Below are 20,706 nucleotides of genomic sequence, written 5' to 3'. Positions count from 1 at the left end.
TATCTGTTGGCCATCTCTCTGTCCTTTTTGGAGAGATGTCTGTTCAGGTCCTCTGCCCATTTTTTAATTGGATTGTTTGGGGGATTTTTTGGTGTTAAGTTGTATGAGTTCCTTAAATACTTTGGATACTAATTAACCTTTTATCTGATATATAATTTGCAGATATCTTTTGCCATTCAGTAGGTTGTCTTTTTGTTTTGTTGGTTTCCTTTGCCATACAAAACCTTTTTAATCTGATGTCCCATTTGTTTATTTTAGCTTTTGTTTCCCTTGCCCAATGAGATATACTCAAAAAGATATTGCTAAGATCTATGTCAAAGAGTTTACTCCTTGAGCATACTTTTAATAGCTGTTTTAAAGTCATCGTCTGCTAATTTGACCATGTCTGCCATTTCTTGGTCTGTTTCTTTTCACTGATTTTTCTCCTGTTTATGGATTACATTCTTCTGCTTCTTGGAGTGTCTAGTAATTCTGATGGGATGTTAGATATTATACGCTGAGTGTCTGGATGTGGCTTCCTTTAAAGAGGGTTGGGTTTGTTTCGGCTGGTATTAAATTGCTTACAGATCACCTTGACCCTTTCAAGACTTGTTTTTAAGCATTGTTGGGATGGGTTCAGGGTAGCCCTACTACTTATGCCTGAGCCTTCTGGAATCTTAACTCTGGCTGTTTGAAATTCAAATGTCTTCCAGCACTATGTCAGCTCTGAGAACTATCCGACTTACAGATAACCTGTAATTCCTTGCCTTTTGGAGTTTCACCCTATTCATACACAATTAAGTTTTTAGCAACAGATTCAAGGGGACCCCCTTTTAGATTTCTGGGGCTCTTTCTCTATGTATATTTCTCCTCTCCAGTATTTTTACTCCCAAATTCCAGCCACCTCAGTCTATTCAAACTCCATGGCCCATGTATTCCGAATTTATCATTTTCTGTTAATTCAATTAGTCTTTATGGCGCCTCCACTATGAGCCACAAAATTCTCAGGCATTTGGGATATGTCACTGAACCAAACAGACAAACATCCCTGTCCTCCTGGCATGTGTTCTTTGAATTTAGACTGTGGTGACGATTCCACATCTCTGAATACACTAAACACTACTGAGCTGTGTACTTTAAATGGATGGATTTATGGTCCATGAACTATATCTAAATGAAGATGTGAAAAAGACTTCTTTGGGATATGACAATCTATACAGTGCTCTCCTCTGTATATATATGTTTAAAATTTCCACAATAAAAAGTATAAGTATACCTTATGGCATCCATCAAGATGATCTCTTTTAACCCATTAAGGCAATAAATTATATTAATAGATTTCCTAATGCTGAACTGTCCTCGTATCTGAAATAGATCCCCTTTTTCGGTCATGGCATATTGTTTTTGTAAATACATTGAAAAATCAACTTGTGAATATTTTATCTAGGGCTTGTGCATCCATATTCATAAATGATAAAGGTCTGTAATTTTTTTTTCCTGCTTTGCCAATGCTCAGCAATCCCTTCTTGTGAAACCCCTGTTATTTTAGTTAGGCTCATGACCACACAGAATAATGTGTTTCTTCTGTCACTGCAGCTATTTGTGGCCATGCGAGTTCTTGATTATAAGATACAGGCAGAAGTGTCATATGGCAGCTTCTAGAAACTGTAATAGACATGGCACCTGGATTTGACCTTTTCTTTATCCTGCTGGCATGCAGATATGATGACTAGAACTAGCTGGTACTCTCATGAAGGTCACAAAGACCAGGGCCACACCCTCGGAAAGGTGGCGTGGTGAGCTGGAAGTGGCTTAGGTCGCTGAGATTTCGTGGCTTTGAGCTGCTCTGCCAGCTCTGTACTGTCTACCTGTGGACATCTATGAGTCTTATTTAAACCACACTAACTTTGGTGACCCTTAGAGCTAATCCTGATCCCAACTGACATGGCAGATTTCGAGGTTAGGGCCGCGGTGGCTTCACAGAGTAAGTGGGGAGGCTTTTCTTCCTTCTCCCCAGCCTACAGCAGTTTAAATAGCAGGGCAACTATTTGACCCCAGAAGCTTTGGTAAAAACCTGTTGCAAAACTGTGGGCCTGGCACCTTTTTTATGCCATCTCCTTGGCAATTTTTTCAGTTTCTTCCCTAGGCTATCATTTTATTCAGATAAGCTCCTTTTTGTGGAGTTACTTTGCATTTTATTGACGTTTACAAATTTATTAGCAGGAAAGGCACGTACTGTAATATCGTAATTCTTATCAGGCTCCTTTTATTCTGAAGTTGTTCCTAGTGGTACATTTCGTTTTGTTCTATTAAAGATCTGCCAACTGAATTAGTCTTTTCAAAGTACTGACTCGTGGATTTATTGTTTCTGCTTTCATTTAATTTCTACTTTTATCATTATTCTCTTTCTCAATTGTGTTGTTTTTCTAGACATTTAATTTGAATGCCCAACTCATTCTCTCTGAACATTGAAGGCTATGAATTTTGCTCTGACTGCAGCACTGGCCGTAGTGCAAAGCTCTTGCTATATAGTATGCTCTGAAATTTTCATTAAGTTTAAAAAGGTCTGTAAATGAAGTTTTGGTTTCCTCTTTGAAAAATGTTACATAATTTACAAGTGCTTAAATTGAGTTTGATTTTCCTTTTGGTATTAATTTCTAATTTTATTGTGCTATGGGAGATTATGTAGCTTGGGCAATTTCTACTTGTTAAAATTGAGATTTTTCTTTGTGGCAAAAATATATAATTGTTGAAAATTTTCCATGGATTAAAAAATAAGTATTTTCTGTAGGATATAAAGAAACATGGTGAAAATTTTAGAAAGTACTCATTTCTTAAATTTGATCTTTTTATGTATTGGGTTTTGAATTTGGGTGTTCTTAATGCGTACTGATGTTGAAACTATTTTTTTTAAGTGAATATTTAAAAAACATCTCTGGTGTTGCCAGAAAGCAGTATGTGTGGGCTGCTGGCCAGCCGCCCCCGGCGGCCCAGCCAGTGGGCGGCTCATCTGCAGACAGGAAAGCTTGTTCTGTTTTTATCACATAAGACCCAGAAGTGGTGGTCTTGAAGCTCTAGTCCTTGACTGAGGCAGGAGACAGTGACCCCTGAGAAAGGAAGTGAAACCCCACCTTGGGGGGCCCTTGCCGAACAAACCGTGCCTCTCAGCGACCCTCCTCTCGAGCTGCTTCTCTGCAGGGTCTCAGGCTGAGCCTCCTGCCACAGCAGAAAGGCAGCCAGGGGCCCAAACACAGTTAATGCACAGGGCTGGTGGCCCCTCCCTGCCACACAGTTAGTACACGCACAGCCCGGGGTCGGGCCCTGGCTCTGTGGCGCCCCCGTGCCCACCTCAGGTCCACAGCGAGGCTCTGAACACCCCCGAGTGGGAGGGCCCACCTCCCTGCAAGTTCCAGGGCGTTGGGGAGCCGCAGCACCGGCCCCCAGCACAGCATGGCCTCGCCAGCCCGCCCCAGCGACTCTCAAACGGAGGACGGAAGGGATACAGCACAGCTGTCGCCAGAGTTTATTCTAGGTGTTGACACTTCTTTCTGGGAAAACCACAACTTAGACTTTCTAACCGCCTGGATAGTCAGTGACGGGAGAACCCAGCCCGTTTTCCTTGGCTGCTGCAGCCAGGGAGACCAGCACTCCAGTGGCTTGAAGGTGAGCCCGTTTCTCTCTCCTGTGACGATGACACAGGGCGGGGAGGGCGGAACGTTCCGCTCGCACATTCATCGTGTCCGGCATGGTCTACGCAGGGACGTGGGCCCGTGTCTCGTCCGGCCTCTAATGGCCCACATCCTCCTGTCACATGACCGCACCCAGCTACAAAGGAGTTGGAAATAAGTCCCTCGCCATGGGCATGGGTCCATGGCAATAAACCATTTCTGAACGAGAAGGGGGAGGGGGGAGCACGAGTGATCGGCCACGGCCCCGATCACAGCATGTGGGGGTGATCTCAGGCTGAGCCAGGCTCTGTGAGACTCCAGTGGGGAAGGCAGGCACCAAGTCAGGGTTGCAGGTCCTCACCAGACACCAGGTGGGCGTGGGACAGGGACTCTGGACACACCCAGGCGCGATGCTTTGGCTTTTCCTTAATGTTCATTTCTGATTTACTTCACCTTTGCTCGAACGCACACCGCAGCTGAGAATGGAGCCAACGGCCAAAATGCATTCCTGTCTCAACGGGCGATTCCAAAACGACGTGTGTCAAACTCACGGTTCAGACTTCTCTCTCCTCCCCTCCCCCTCCTCTTGCTCCAGGGGGAGACTCGGACAGCCCTGTGCCTCCCAAGCGGAGCCCCAGCTCCAGCCAGCCGTGCTGCAGAGGGACAGCTGCTGTCCAGGACACCCAAACGCCCGAGTGTCCCTTAACCAACGATGGAGGTGTCTGGCCACGAAAGGGAAGGGAGTGGCCAGCCTGGCCCAGAAGGAAGTGGTAAAGGTGGCTGGGCTGCTGGCCGCTCTGTAGGTAATAATTATTCCCTAAGGAGAGTACTCACCATATTCATATCCACAAAATGTGTTGACTAAAGAAATGACATAGCAATATACATCCAAACCATTTCTCGAAATTCTCATTTAGCTTTGTTTTATTAAAAATGATTTCTCCCTTTGAAATTTCCCAGAAGTATGGCCTTTGTTTTCTGCTACTTCAAACACATCATCAAAAACAGATCGTTACAGTCATGTGAGCGTAGAAGGAGATTTATAAGCCAGAACTTTACTGTGGGAACCAACCTTTAGATGACCCAGTGAGGAAGCTTATCACTTTCCCTGGTGATGCCGTGGGATCAAGCTGTGCCTGAGTCAGGGCTGTCTGTCCTCAGCATCACAGACGCCGTCCCCGGACGATGGCGGCACGGCCTGGGCTGTCAGCCAGAGCCCACCCTGCGGAGCCTGCGCAGCAGGGAAGGCCAGGTGCATGCGAGGCACAGGACCTACTTCCGAGGCCTCGACGACCGTGGGCTGACGAGAGAGTGGCAGGGTTGGAAGGAAGAAATGGGCCGTGACAGGCTCACAATACACCGTGGACCGCACAGGGAGGCTGAGGAGGAATGGCTTCAGGCCCAGAGCCCCTGGCCTGAACACAGGTCCCTCGGTGGGTCGGAGGCAGGTCGTCACCTACCGCCCGGGCACACCGACCGTCTCCTGCCATGCGGAACCCCCAACAGCAACAGGCGTGGACATGTCCCCGAGTCACCCTGCGTGTACATGCGTCCTGGGAACACGGCCGCACACGACTTTACACCCGTTCCCGAGACTGAGGAACACTGTAGCACCGGCCATGTCACCGAGTCCCCTCACTTCTAGGAGAGCAAGGGATACTTTTTTCCAGTTTTTTAAAACTTTTAACGTTACTGTGAAAAATGTAAAAGACTACAGAACACAGCGGGGAACATGCTACGGATTTCCAGTGGAGGCAGCTCTGCGCTCCTTGGCGGGTACCTGCTCACGTCACAGCGACGAGCATGCCTGTCGCCGAATGTGTCCTCTGCTGTCCTGAGGCCACACCCGTTACAGGCTGGGGAGGGTGTCCCTGACCCCAGGGCCTCACTTGGTAGCCGCAAAGTCACACTGCTGCTCCGTGTCCTCGGGCCCTGAAGGGAGCAGGGAAGCCATGAGTCAGGACATTCTGCTTTCTGGGAAGTGATCTTGCCGAGAACATTAAGGGATCCTGATGGATTTCAAAGAAAAGTCTGACTAGAGGCATCACTAGACGCAGAGCCTCAAGGAAGGAGGACACAGGTGATCGTCATCCGAGGGCTCGGGTCCACTTCTGACACAGAATCATCAAGAACACTGCCCGTGTCGCTGCCGGCCGCGTCTCCGCCTGGCCTCCCTTGGGTCCGTGCCCTCCCGAGCTACACCCTGCAGAGCTTCAGCGGGAAGTTCTCCGCGATGAGGTGGTCGCCTTGAAGGAGCACGACGATGTTGACCTCAAATTCTGAGAAGACAAAGGACAGGCCTTACAACTCGAGCAGCAGAAACCAAGCGCCAGCCCCCCGCCCGCAGGCAGCGAGGGAGCCCGGGGCCGCGGGGGTCTCGGTGCTGGTGTCCCACAAGTGTCATCCTAAGCCCCCAGGAGAACCGTGAAGACGGCTGCACGGCTGTCTGCTGCACTTGCTCAGATAAGTCTGTCTTCTCACCTGGGAGCAGAAAGGCAGCAGCTTCCCCAACCACACTTTCCTTGTCCTTCGTCTTTAATACAGAGAACCTTCTAGAACCCTTTCAAGCCACAGGCTCTTTGGCTTTACTTTGACGTTTCCTACAGCTTTTAAGGGGACAGCAGACTGCAGGCGGCCTGCAGCTGTCTGGGTGCCCACGCCCCGGGTGAATCCACGTTCAGGACACGCTCCGTTTAGCTGGTGCTGCCGTGGAGAGCGTCAGTTTATCTGAAACACCTGTTCAAACGTGCGTCTCCGCCCTTGCCGCAGACAGGGTTTCTCCACCAGCTCTTTGGCGCTGGGGCCGGCCTTCACGCCAGCAGGAGGGCTGCGTGACGAGGGAGCTCCCCGAGGAAGACAAGCCTGTCTCCTGAGGTGAAGAAGGAGCCCCCCGCTCCCCCCTGCAGAAGCTCCGCAGTGGGAGGGGCTCGGGGCACCTCATGCAGCTGGAGTCCTGAGGAGCACGTCCCGGGTGTGGCCGCTCGCCCTCCCGAGCACCGTCCAGGACAGCGGTCACACCCAGCAGTGCCGCCCTGTCTCTCTCCTAACTTAGACAATCGCCACGGCACCAGCACGGCCCTCAGGACCCTCCATTCCCCCAGCCGCCTGCTGTCCTCCCTGGGAGGGGCAGGGTGGCTGCAGTGGACGGAGGACACCAAGCGCGCAGGCTGGGCCAGGGCAGAGCACATGTGGCAGAGCGGCTGCGTCGGCGCGGCCTCCGGGTCCAGCCCCTACACTCCGAGCGAGTCTCCGCGGGAGGCCTGACCATGCGTGTGACGTCACCTGTGGTCAGCGCTCACCCAGATGCTGCTCCTGCTGCGGGACATGGGGCCCACCCCTGAGACTCGGAGCCTCCCCTCGGCCAGCCACGTGGGCAGCCACCCCAGGGCCCACCCACGCTGCAGGCTCAGTCGTGCCTGCTCACCCCCTTTTCCGTGGGGGCTCCCTAACCACATGCATCATTTGGCAAGCCCCAAACCAGACTGAACCGCCACCGGGCACGAGGACAGGAAAGCACTGGTGTCTCGGCGGATGGACCGAGGGCGTTATTTCTCTGGAAGAATCAGAGGCGCCGCATGAAGAGTTAAATGGATACTTTGTAAAATGCATAGAAATAACATGCAAAAAATTTAGTTGCTTAGTGAATAGCACAGCACAGAAAATTTTTTGGACCTTTCTACAGTTTATGCAGGAAAATCGAATTGAGAGAAATCAACAGTGAAGTTCCTCTTTAACTTAAAATCAAAGCATTCTGAAGTAAAAAAGTAGTATCTCCAGACCGCCATGTGCGGCGTGCCAGGGACTGCGGTGCTGGTGGCCACAGGAGCATCTCCAGCAGGACACGTGGGAGGCCGCGGGCGGGTGGCCTCGGGGCAGTCCAGGCCCCTGCGCTTGGGTTCTGTGCTGAGGGCACACACCGCCCAGTCCACAGCGACCACACACACGCCTTCTAGGAAAAACTGTGGTACCCTGGCTTCAGTCAAGTTTGACCCAATGTGGTCTCTCGGAAGATGTCACTGCCCTTTTACGTGGGGCAAACAGCTGGCTCTGTTGCCCTCTTTGCTGACCCCATGTGCTCTCAATGCCGTGTTTCAGATGCAGCACCAGGCTCCACGCACGTCGCCTGTGCTTCTAACCCACGGGCGGTCGGAGCTCCCGGACTCACACCCGCGTAGGCCACAAGAAGGTCCAAGAGGCGCCCACGACTCAGCGGCAGATGCGACAACCTTTCCCTCTCTTTAAAAAACATCACCTGCTCAACTCTGGCAATGAAACGGTACTCACATACATTTTACATTTGGAATTGTTTGAAGTGAAATCATGCTCTAACTAAAAGATTCTGGACTAAAAATAACGCACCTTTAAAGTTAGGGGGACTGTGACATTCATACGAAGTGGTGGCTTCATTATGTCCCCATTTCTCCGTGAAGCGGGCATGCCAGCAGAAGCAGTTACCAGACCCCATCACACTGGTTACCAGTGAGCCTCAGGCATGGCACAGACGGTATCCCCAAAGAGCTCAGGCTGCACGATGCCTAACGTTCATAGAACTGTCACATTTTGGGTCTCTGTCAAATGCCAGCCTATCAGAGGCACCGAGCTGCCTTGTCCCTTGTTAGTTCGCTTCACAGAGCTCATCGTCCTTGCCCTGGCCCACAGGGACGGGGTTACTGCGGCCTCCCTGGGTGACACCCCAACCCCACACGGCAGCTTCTCACGGAGCTGGAGGAGGAGTGCTCGGAGCTGTACTTGACCCGAGCAGACCGGTGTGTCTGTCCCAGGCACCAGGTGGCCCGTCTGCGGGCCGCTTGCCAGCCCCGGCCGTGAGGGCAGGGAGCCGGGCGCTTACCCACTCTGAAGTTGGTGGTCTCCAGCGTCGGGCAGGTGAACAGCCGGGGGAAGACCATGTATATGGGGACCGAGAGGCTCCGACACACGTCCCCATCAGCGATCTGAATATTCTGGATCTCTGTGGCATCGCGGGCGTACCCTTCTGCACACCCTGGGGACGGGGGAGCACGTCGGTGGTCAGAAAGGAGCCACGTCCGAACATGCTGATCAGCAGACGCCCTGTGACTGAGGATCTGCATCCGCTCCCTCGCCCACGTCCCCCGTCTGCTCCCCGAGGTTCTCGAGAGCCCCCTGCCCTCCCCACCTCACTGTCCTCAAGCACGTTCTCGGAGTGGAGAGGGCACTTGTGCTGCTGCCGTGCCCGCCAAGGGCGGCAGAGGCCCTTACCGCACGTCTCCACGCGGACCAGCTGCAGCTCGATGCTCCTGATGGCGGCCTCCGAGCTCTCCACCACCAGCTCCCCTGTGAGCGGCTGTGTGATAACGCAGTTGGTCGAGTTGAGGTGTCCTCTGATGAGGAATTTGGGGAGCAAGGCTCTCTAAAACAAGATGAAAAATACATCGGGACTGGAAGGTGCCAGGGGAAATGACTCGATAGTCACTTTGGTACAAATAAAAACTGGAAGCAAAGTTGGATAATTTTTGTAAAACCCACTGGGACCCTGTTTTACAAAATGGGGGAGAAGGTACAACAGTAGTTCCATCGTCAGTCGCCGTAATTAACAGACTGAACGTTCGAGCGCTCTGCACAGAGCGGCGGGGTCGCCCACAGAATCACCCTACTTGCCTCGATCAGACTGGAAAGCTCTTCATCTTCCCGAGGAAATGACATAAAAATGTCTGAGGAAGTATTTAAGGACAACCAGTCACGAAAAAGGGGATTTAAAAAAGATAACCAATTTACAAATGTTTCCAATAATACAATTTTTAAAAAATCAAGACATTTAGTTCAAGGACATTTAAAGAGAACAATGCTCTTCAATGCTTGACCATAAGCCTCTGTAGACAGAGGAAACAGGTCCCAGCTGAGTGATGATGTCCTTGTGGGACAAACAGATGTAAAGAGACAATTGTAGCCGTCTTCACCTCTGGCTGCGTCCCAGTAACTGAAGATCATTCAGAGTCTGGAACACTGCTGTCCGACAGAAACAATACAAGCCACGATGTGAACCACATAGGTCATTTAAGTTTTTCTAGTAGCCACATTTTAAAAAGTAAAAGGAAACAGGTAAAATTAACTGATATATCCAAAACATTACCACTTCCATGTATAATCGATATTTAAACATTATGACGTTTACGTTCTCTTTCATACTGAGCCTTTGAGACCCTAACTTTACACTCACGGCTCGGCTCAGACCAGCCCCAGACCAGCCCCATGTCAGTGTCGATGGTCACACGTGGCTGGGGGGCCACCTTATGGACAGCACTGAGGAGCCAGGGGGCCCGGGGCAGAGAGCCCTAGAAGCCTCGATTTGAGACTTTTTTAGAGTTCTAAAAATAACTAAAAGTTAAAGAAACTATTTGTTTTTTAAAAAAATGAGCAGTAGCAGTCTCCATTAAGAAGTCTTTCAGGCCACTGAAGAAGAGAGAAAAGCTCTCGCTGCCCAGCTGAAGATCGTCACTGCCGCCGCCTCCCCTCCCGTCCCGTCCCCTCCCCGACGCGCGCACACGAACGCCCGGCGAGGCTGCGCGACGCCCCGGAGCCTTCCCAGGGAAGCGTTTCCGTGAGATAAAAGTGGACCCACAATGACATCGAGTCCAGGGCACTGTGCCCTGCAGCTGGCAGAGAGCTGAGTGAGCGAGTGTTCCCAGCAGGCCCTGGGCACTGTGTCTGTGACACCGGAGGTGGGGGCCCACCCAGGGAAAGGCAGGTACAGCATCAGAGGGTGGTGAAACTGGCTGTGTGCAGCCAGGTTCGTGCCACCCCAGGCTGGCATGGCACCGCACCTTCCCACAAGGGGGACTTCCCACCAAGGAGACTCCCAAAGCAGGCAGGGCCAAGGCCCCACGTCACTTACAGCCCCAGTGCCGGAGCCCCTGGACCCAGAAGACAAGCCACCTGCACACCCTAAAAGAAAGCACGCGGGGCCAAATGCCTCCGTCCCCTGTGCAACACTCGGAGCAAAGCCCTTCTGGTCAAAGTGTACTGTGCGTCCATAATCAGAAGAACATTCTCATCTGAGCTACGGACAGAGAGTCTAGTTAACAAGGTCTTTATAAATATAAACGGACAACTGAGAATCAACAAACAGCTGAGAAAAATAAAGGAAAAAGAGGCACACACTCTCTAAGAAGGACCAACTCCGCAAGAAACAGCATCAATAGGAGGTAGGGGGGAAGGGCTCTGCATTTGTGGTAACATGGAAAAGGAACCGTGCTCAGAAATGAATCACACTGGTGTTGAATAAACATTCCAACAGGAGAGCTAAATGCCGGCCGAAGAGCACCTCAGCGAGCTGGAAGACTGAGCCAGGGGCCCCTGTGGTGCATCTGGGAAATGATGAGAGATGAGCACAGGGCTGGGGGAAGTTCAGCCTTTGGCACAAAAGAGACCCCCAAAGGCCAGGCACACAGATGAGAGGATCCACACCTGCGCGACTGCTCTGAAACTTCAGGTGTCGGAAGTTGTCGGGGGTGGGAGGGGGTAAGGAGAGGGAGAAACAATCAGCCCACACGCACCTGAGAATCACAGTCATCAGTATCACTAGGCCCTAGAAAACCAGGGAGCTATTATTCAAAGTTCTAAGGGCTAATGACATTAGAGCTAGAATTTTCTACCTAGACTGAGATTCAGGTGTGAGGGCGAAGTAAGATAGTTTTTAGACACTCAAGGACTTAGGTTCACTCCTCACCCTTTCTGAAAGATTGACTCTAGCATGTATTCCAGCTAAACAAAAAAAAAATTGAAGAAGGAGAAAACACAAGTGAGTAGAATCAATGGCGAGCAGTGAGCGTGGTAAAACTTAACCGGGCTAAATAATGTGACTGTTATACTTCAGGCAACTTATTAAGAAATGGTTTCTGAGCCAATAAAGGCTTAACACTGGGGAAAATAAAACTGATGACAAGCTGGGACTTCAATTTAAGACGATTTCAACAAATGGGGCGGGGGGTGCGGGGGAGAAGCAAAAATGCTACAAACCTGCCAGAAGGTCCCTTTTCTCAGGGTTGTTATGTAAACTTACATGTCTGGACATTTGAGGGTAACTTCTAGGAAACGGGATGCGAGAGGGAAAAGGAGCAAACAACAGTAAGAACAGAAACAAACCAAATCCTCACAACCTTAGTGAATCAGGCTAAAGACGGGAAGCAAAGAATAAAGTATGTCAGAGAATGCAGAACAAGATGAAAGGAACAAAACAAATGCGACAGTTTTCAAAGTGAAAAAGAACAGGTTACATTCCTCTATTAGGGACTGTGTTTCAAAAATTCTTGCTAGAAGCTGTTTACAGAGACACCTGCAATGGATCTGCTAACACGTGCTCTTAACATGAGCACCTCTTCCCCATCCAGCCTGTTACCAAGTTTTCTATTACTTAGACTCTTCAGAAGTAAGAAATAGAAACGTGTTCAACCAACTTAAGAAAAAGTAGGGCTAACGGGGACACGGCTGGGCAGTTCTCAGGCTAACCGGCTGAGGCCTGGGAGGATGTGGGACGGCGTGCGGCTCAGCAGGGGGCCCGGGCTCACCTCTACCCACTCCCCATGCAGGCTTCCATTCACGGCTCTGGTTCCTGCGGGAGAAACATCGGATTGGCCCACCAGGGTCGTGTGCGCTCCAGAAACTGAAACGAGCCTGAAATGCCCCCTTTGGCACAGCCCTGCCCCAGCTGTGCTCCCGAGGAGCGAGGCCAGCATCATCCTGTGCCCCAGTCCTCCCAAACTTGCCTTTAACCTGTCCGGCTAGCAGAGTGCAGGATGAGAGCAAGGAAGAGCCGCCATGGCCACGGGTGACAAGAGACTACCGAGTGGTGGCAACTCTGAGAAATCAAGGGGGTGCGGCCACCGTGACAGGCGGCGGTGCAACGGGCTCACGGCAGGTCTCGGCTCACAGTGCGATAAAACTGGGAGAAGGTGTGAAAAATAATAAACATACCATCGCTGAGAAACTTCAAAAGTGTTAGTCTTCTAAGTGGTTACTGAGTAAAAAAAAAAAATCAAAATGGAAAATACAGACTATTTTGGGTACAGACAATCATCAGGAATTTCCTCTTGATACCCAAATACAGAACCAGGCAGCAGTCAGTCTGTGGGTGGCATGCGGTTACTAAGGGGACGCCCCTGGTGGTCGTGTGGCAGCAGCACGTTACCTCTTTGACGTTCTGTAAGGTTTCAGGTGTAATGGTGAAGTCCACAGGACTCGGAGTCAGTTTCCCCTTCTGAGGCTAAAACAAGAGAGAAAACCAAAATCAGTTGCTTGAGGGCCACGGTTTCTGCAGGTCAGGCTTCTCTTTTCCTTTTCAAAGAAGTGACGGGCGGCTTAACGACCCAGGGAGAACCTGCTACTAAGAGGCCGGGTAGCAGCTGGGTTCTAAACGCAGCTCTGCCGAGAAACACTGCTGTGTCCTACGGCACAGCTCCTCGAGCCCCGGGACTCAGCTCCCTCATCGGTGAGACGAGAGGAGAGACCTCCTGATCTCTAAGGCATGTGAAAACCAGACTGAAGAAACAGAGCAGTTTTGCTGGGAGGAATCCTAAACCTCAGAATCAGAGCTAACACCGGAGCATCCACAGTGGAACTGACACGATGGCCCTTCCCGGTGCTGCTGCTGTCACTGGTCCCACTTTACGGACGAGGACAGCCAGGCACGGAGAGCTCCGACGGCTTCCTCATGAAGTGGCAGAGCCAAGACGCAAACCAAGGCAGGCAGGCTGGCTCTTAGCCACTCCGCCGTATCGCTGTCCATCTGGGAGAATTGCTCCCACAAAATACTTATGGATGTTTCTGTAACTGATTAACAATGATCACCTCCACGTTACACAGCTGCAGAATCTATCGACACAGCCAAGCTTCGGCAGGGCCCGCCTGGGGCCTTTACTCGGGGGCCGGGGACGCCCATGTGGTGGGGAGCCTTGGTGGGGAAGGGCACCGACCAGTTTGCCACATTAGTCTTCCTGAAAATATTCTTTTGATCAACAGGTTCATGAACATATCCTTTAGCGAATAAATATATCCTCCTCAGCGGATGTGAAGGGGTATTTAACTTGCTGTCAATGGCAGGTCACAGCACGGTTTGGCCTTCCTGAAGGCCGCCCGTTGCTCAGTGGCCAGAGGAAGCCCAGTGCCACCCACTCTCAGGGGACCTACGAGAGGCTCTTTCTACTAAGGACATAAAAGGATATGTCTTTTTCAGAGAAATAATCTACATTAAGAATTTTTCGTTTTGCTTCCATTTGAAGATACTTGATTAAAAAAAATCCATCTAAATAACATCATTTCAAAAAAAATTTTAATCTTATGTTATATAAATTTATATATTTTATCACTAAAAAAGGCACTTAAACACTATGATTATTAAAAATTTATAAAACAGGAAACTACAGATGTTGGAAGTCCTAAAAAGTCACAAGAATGAAGCCAGCAAAGGACATCAGTGATTTCGCCGATCTTATGCACTAGATGTAGGTCTTACATTTATATTTAATCACCACGAAGGTGCCCGTGGACGTCTCATAAAAGCACAGAGGAGATGCAAGTGCAGACCTCCGAGCAACACCGACCTGCACCGCAGTGCAGCCCTGGACAAGCCGAGGACTGCGGGAGGCCGTCAGGACTGGGGGCCCCACGTCGGCCCAGGGGCAGGCCTGGCTGCAGCTCAGGCCCCAGCACCACTGTCGGCCACCACGTCCGGCTCTGCAGCCCGCGTGCCCCCAGGAGCCCCGTTTGGCCAACTTCTGCCTCTGAACTGCTCAGAATCAATCTGAAGCCAGATGCACCACTGGCTGAGTCAAGGGCGCCACTCGAGGAGGAAGCTAGATGACCATAGACCAGGAAAGGGGCCGGGCCAGCCCCGATCCAGTGTGGCACAGGGGCGGCCCAGGCACGGCAGCCGCCGTGCGATGGGACCTAGAGAGGCCAAGACACAGGAGGGAGCCCAGAGCTATGGGCATGAGCATCTGTCACCATGTGTCTCAGTCACTGCTTGGTTCTGCATGACAACCAGGAAGGCACCAGCTGGGCTGCAGCCGACTCTCCCTGAGAATTCACCCAGGTGCCTGGTAGGGGGCAGGGACCCAATTCCCTAAGCTGACACATAAGAGGAAATTTTTAAGGGCACTGTGTCCATCACTGCAAAGTCTGAGCAGTGGGTGCAGGCAGGGACAACGCCCGCCGGCCCTAGGTGTCCCTGCATGTTCTCGCTGGGTGTGCCAACAATGACATGCCCCAAGTGCTCTTTATCCGTGCGGCCCATCTCTTTGGGCTGTTCGCCACGGCGACCTTGAGGGATGAGGCGAGTCCCCCTCCAGGATAAAGGGCAGGCCTGCTCACTGCTGGTGCTCCTTGGCTGAGGCACAACCCGCCTCAGGTGCAGCGTTGTCTGGGCCCATGGCATCATCCGTGGGACCCTGGGCCCAGGGGAATGACGTCCACGCTGATACCCATGCTGCACCAGAATAAGGCCCTTGTCTCTGACCCAGGAATGTCGTGTCTTTCAGCGGCCACGGAAGAGCAACAGGCCAACTTATTAGCTTGGAAGTCGGGTAAAACCTCACACCCCCCAGAAGGTTCCCGTTAAGCCCCAGTGCCCCCAAGGACAGCTTACAGCAGAGTGAACGATGAATTCACAGGTCTTCGTTAGGTCCTTGGCCAACAGAGACCGCTTCATGTCACAGCGCAGGGTGTACTAGACAGAAAAGGTGGAACAGAAACGTCATCTTAGTGTGATCTGCTTTCAGCCTGCAATGATCCTAAGAGAGATGAGTCAGCCAATATTTGGGGGAAACTTCAATTAATGTGTTATATGAAACTCACATACAAATACAGGGAGCTAATGCTCAAAATAAAGGCATTTCTATGAGAAAAACAAAAACACGCTTTAAAGTTATTCCTCAGCCCATCCCCACAGCCGGCCCAAACGTCAGACGCCCTGGAGTACGGTGAGAGTCCCACCGGCGACGCAGAGAAACAACGGAGAGAGCGAGCAGAAGGAACGCGCGGAGCAGCAGACGCTGGTCCGTTTCCAGTTACCGCGCTGCGTGGGCCCAGACAAGAAACACAGCTCCTCCGGGCTCCAGCTTCCTGCCCTGTAAAACCGGGCCATTACTCCCTACCTGCCGTGAACACAGTGAGATGGTGCGCGATAAGCACTCAGCACAGGGCCTGGCACACAGCCACTCTTGGCGAACGGCAGCTACTTTGTAATAAGGATCAGAAAATGTGCGGCAAGGACTAGAAGCCCCTGGAGCAGCATCGAGCACTTGACAGACCAACTTGAGAGAAGCGAGTTCCTCTCCCTTGCTGAGCTGTGTGTGCACCGAACTGCACGAGGAACCAGAGTGGGCTCAGTCACACCCTGCACTGGGAGCGTCCAGTCTGCTGAGGAGTCACGCGGGGCGACGACGGTCAGAGCCCCAGACCAGGGGTCTTAAACCCAGCTCTCTACATTTTAACCTTAAGGAGGAATAAACAAGGAAAAGTCTAAAAATTTTTGTTTTGGAAAATGCAAATATATACAAAAGTAAAGAGAAGAGTATGATGAAGCCCCAAATACCCATCAGCTTCCAGAACGGTCAGCTTGTGGTTACTCTAACCTGTTCCTCCTCGTGGCCCACCCCCCGCTGCTGGCCCACAGGTGTGCCCTGCGTGCAGAATAAGGGACAGGACAGGGACGGAGCGTCACGCTCACTCCTAACGCAGCTGTATCCATCCAGTTCTCTGCTGTCCTGTGCTGTTTTCCTGAACTAGCCACTGCTCGTGTCCCCACTGCAAGACAGGCTCTGTCTCCTGAGGGACAGCCCTCCTGTGAGCTGGTCACGGAGCTGAAGGCCCGGCGTGGACCTGGGGCAGTTTCTTCACATCCCTGTCCGTGGGCTGAGAGGCTGCTCATAAAATGCTATAGCATGATCACTGCCTTGGTGCTGATCTTAAAAAGGTCACACGCCCCATGTTTAATAAATCAGCTGTTGTTTTAATCACCTAGGAACAACTTTAGAATTATGTTAAAAATAGTATGTAGAACTGGGACTATATGCATAGTTGGCTAAGAAGCTATAGAATCAGGAACAACCTATGAGCATTAAACAAGAAGTTACTATATATTTAATGTACTACAGGACAATTAAAAACTTTAAAAGAATCATCTGTCTGCAAGGATTTATTTTTTTTAGTTTTATAATAGTTTACACATATAATAAATAGAATCTTCTATTTAGAAGAGATCAATCAACAACACACCATCTTACAGACTTCTGCAATCCAACAAATGTTCTTGATTAGCTACTAATTGCCAGGCACTGTGCTAAGTGCTAAGATAAAAATATGAAAGAGATCATTCATATATATATACACGTGTATGTATATGTATCGAGATTTCAATCTGGTCTCCCAACCAGACAAGCTCAGTGAGGGCTGGTACTGTCTATGTATGTATATGTGTCTGTATATATAATACATATGCACGTACAATATATAGGTGTACATGTGTATGCGTATATATCTGTGTACACTGTATGTGTGTACATCTGTGGACATGCATATGCATGTATACCATACATGTATGCACGCATGCCTGACCGTGTGCATTTCGTCTCCTCCAGCATGCCCCCGACGGTCCAGAGTGGACGATGCGTCTTTCGTTCGGGCTTGCCTGGTCTTCCTGATCTGCCCCCAGCGGGAACTTTCCCTTCCTCATTTCAGTCGCAGGGACCTGGGCGGGGCTGACCTCCTCCGACCCCACCTGGGTGGAGAAGTGACCAGTCAGCCAAGACTGCTGCTGGGACGACGGGAAAGAATCCTTTCTGACAGGGCTGCCAACCCAGTAGACTGAGCCAGCAGCCGCCTGCTGGCAGCCAGCTCGCCATGGAAGAGCCTGCTGAGAACGCGGGCTGGAGGCAGGACGGGCACGCAGCCTGGCCTGGACACTCCCGGGAGTTGCTAGTTCTGTGATCTAATACCCCTTTTTTTTGCTAAGTCAGTTTGAGTTGGATTTCTATAATTTGCAAATGAAAGGGTGTGAATAACAGGCATCGACTTTCAGTCACTGAATGTTTTTTTTAAGTGTGAAAGCAATAATTAATATAAGTGGTGATAAGTGGGGGAGAAAGAAAAACACCGATGTTATGTTCTAGGAACTGTGTTCTCTTAAAAACGTACTATTTTAATGCTATCAATACGAATATGTCAGGATTACATAAGGACAGTCCCTGTCACTTCATTTATTCAGTCATCCAGCAAATACATACCTGGCACATTCCGCGTGCCAGGCACTATGCTAACCAAGCACTTCACGCCAAGACCTCATGAACCACCCCAGGTGGAGAGGTCACGGAGGCTGCTGGGGTCACAGAGGTGGGGTCTGAACTCACACCTGCCTGCTGCCAAAACCTGCACCCTGAAGCTTTACACAGTGCTGCCATTCAGGCCCAGATCCATCTGCTGCAAAGCCCTGGAGCTTCTCACTTTACCGTAATCCTTCCCAGCTACTAAGGAGCGATCCAGGTGGCACGAGCCACAGGTCAAGCTGGGCGTCAGGATGGTCAGACCTGAGCAGGGCGCCAAAGGGAGGTGCAAGACTTGGCCTTTTACAACTGTCAGTAAACACAACATCAACAGGAAAAAAGAAGGAAGATGTGTGTCCACAGAAAGGATGTGTTTCACTGTGAAAAGAGTGACGAGCATCTCTACAAAGTGCTTCTGAATCCACGTTTCCGCAGACACGTTGGCACTGCTGTGTTCTGTGTTACGGTATAAAACCTTGCTGCTATGGCCGCAGGAGACTCTCATATGCACTACCTAATAATAAAGACGAGAAAAGAACGTAGTGTGACTGAGAAGCAGAATAAACAAATACCATTGAGCCCTCTGGCTCTGGCTAAGAATAACAAGTAACCAGCCTCTGCAAGCTGGGAAGCCAATACTGGTTACATTTTAAATCCCTTTTTCTGTCTTATGATTTTTACTATTTTTCACTATGTTACTCCAACACAATTTGAATTATTAGTGTGAAATTTCTTTGCCCCTATACGATTTGAGAAAGATGCTGTTAATAGGACTGAACAAGCTTTCTGTTCACAGTGACACACCGTGAGTTTGCAAGGTGAGCATGGTGAGCAATGCCCAGGTACCCCTATGCTGACCATGGCGGTCACTGTCCTCTCTGGGTGGTACTTGCTCTCCTGTAAAACAAGATGGCTAGAAAAAAACCTGTCTAGAAATTGAATGAATGAATCGATGAACGAAGAGATTCAAAAACCGTAACTATTCTCTCAAGTATATTTTCCCAAAGAAGCAATGACAGATTTGAATATGAATTGGGAATAAAGATGATATTTAATGATTTTTGTTCACTTTGATGGGTGTGAAAATGTTAACTGGAGAATATTCCTAGTTTCTGGAGATGGATATTGAATTATTTCAAGATGAAGTATCAACTAACTTTGAAATGACTCAGAAAAAATAAATACAGATGAAATACAGATGGCAAAAGTCTAATAAATGTTGAATCTAGGTGATAAATATAAAGACGATAAGTTCTTACTAGTCTGAGGTTAAGATAAGAAGAAATCTCTTCATTTCTAGAAACTTATGAGATACCCGGGGAGGTGCGGAATTCTAAGTTGTAATACTCCAAGGTCAACCCTCAGGCCGTAGGAGCTGGGGCGCAAAATAAAGGGGGCATCAGGGTGACTGACTATTTGCCTATTACTCTCCGTTAGCATTTTACCTAGTTTCCAATCAGCACGCAGCTAGGCAGAAACACAAGAACTCCGTTTTGTATGTATCTGTGTGTCTTTCTTGGCGATATTTGGAAAAGGATGAAATTTCCAATTTTATTTTTAAGAAATGAGTCTTTTAACAAGAATGACGAACACAGGAGAAAGTGACAAGAATCACGACCACTGGAAACCCGATGTTATTCTGTTCCGTTTCTAACGAACACATGCTTATATGAGTGAACAAACAGTACTAAGGAACTATTGTGGCGGTAAAGTAAGTTGATGCCGATGCTGGAAAAGAATAAAAATAATTTTCAAAATGAAACGTTCGAGATAGTTTCAGTTTTGCAAAAAAGGCATTTTTCATTTAGTTTCTCTCACGGTGAAAGTACTCCCAACTCAGAAGGCTGGTCAGAGGACTCACTCCTATGTACCTGCACGTCCACTCGAGCAGCTTCTTTGAGTCTAGACGCCTATCCAGTCACTACTGTTGCCCCCTCTGGGTTTTCCGAAGCCGTGAGCCTACAGGTCACCTGAAACAGGTGGACCAGGCACAAAGGACGAGAAACGCTCTTTCCTCACAGAAGATATTTATTGCAACAGAGCATGTCACACCGCACGTGCTTCTCCGTGACACATCTTTGAGGCAATTCCTAAAACTCATGTACACCTTGGTTAAATTCTCCCAATTATATTTTAAGCGGGGGAATGGTCTCTACCAAGACCAAATGATCAGCTACAACTTAATTAGTACATCAGAAGAATTCCTACCTCTCAGCCCTCTTGCACAGACGTAAGACAAAATAGCTTTGTCTCATCTAGCAAGAGGAACCGCGGCGAGACTGAGTCACAAAAGCGTCTTTCTTCCCACGGAATAAAAGAAAGGGCCTCTTTCTGCCGCTGAGTCATGACTCCAAACTGCGGCTGAGACAACGCTGGGAACTGTGACAGACATCCTGGACTGCAGAGGTAGACAGGAAGTCATAAAGTCACTTCCCCCTCATTCACAACGATTGTCCAACAAAGAATACAAGCCTCTGCTGGAGTAGTAGCCTCTGGGCATTAAACAAAGAGATATTTATATCTATAAAACAGACAGGTCAGTGCTGGTGCCACAGAGAAGTGAGGGTGTGTCTATCAGCATCAGCAGACAATACAGCACCCTTCCGTGTCACTGTGGCCTGAGCAGAACCCAAACGAAACAAAGGCATTTTCGAGGACTGACAACAGGAGTCCTCCAGGATTCCCATTGATGCGACAGTCAGACATGAAAGGGGGACACCGGACAAATGAGAAATCAGGATAGAGTCTACCTGGGAGCTTTCAGCAGT

At 49.8% G+C, this 20,706-nt stretch overlaps 1 protein-coding gene across 1 annotated transcript in view; it reads right to left on the bottom strand.

The window, feature by feature from the left end:
- Positions 1–4,543: 4,543 nt before the first annotated feature.
- The window catches only part of DSCR3 (DSCR3 arrestin fold containing), a 40,904-nt gene continuing 24,741 nt past the window's right edge, over positions 4,544–20,706 (bottom strand). Inside the window, exons 2-6 of the mRNA XM_011365630.2 lie at positions 15,265–15,345; positions 12,811–12,885; positions 8,886–9,036; positions 8,497–8,649; positions 4,544–5,926 (exon numbers count right to left, since the gene is read on the bottom strand). Of these exons, the coding sequence (XP_011363932.1) occupies positions 5,844–5,926; positions 8,497–8,649; positions 8,886–9,036; positions 12,811–12,885; positions 15,265–15,345 (543 nt within the window). The 3' untranslated portion in view covers positions 4,544–5,843. The remainder of the gene's footprint in view (positions 5,927–8,496; positions 8,650–8,885; positions 9,037–12,810; positions 12,886–15,264; positions 15,346–20,706) is intronic.

This window comes from Pteropus vampyrus, unplaced genomic scaffold, assembly GCF_000151845.1.
Source record: "Pteropus vampyrus isolate Shadow unplaced genomic scaffold, Pvam_2.0 Scaffold114, whole genome shotgun sequence".
Taxonomy (NCBI): domain Eukaryota; kingdom Metazoa; phylum Chordata; class Mammalia; order Chiroptera; family Pteropodidae; genus Pteropus; species Pteropus vampyrus.
Note: the sequence above shows the minus strand (reverse complement) of the source record. Positions and strands in the feature narration are given on the sequence as shown.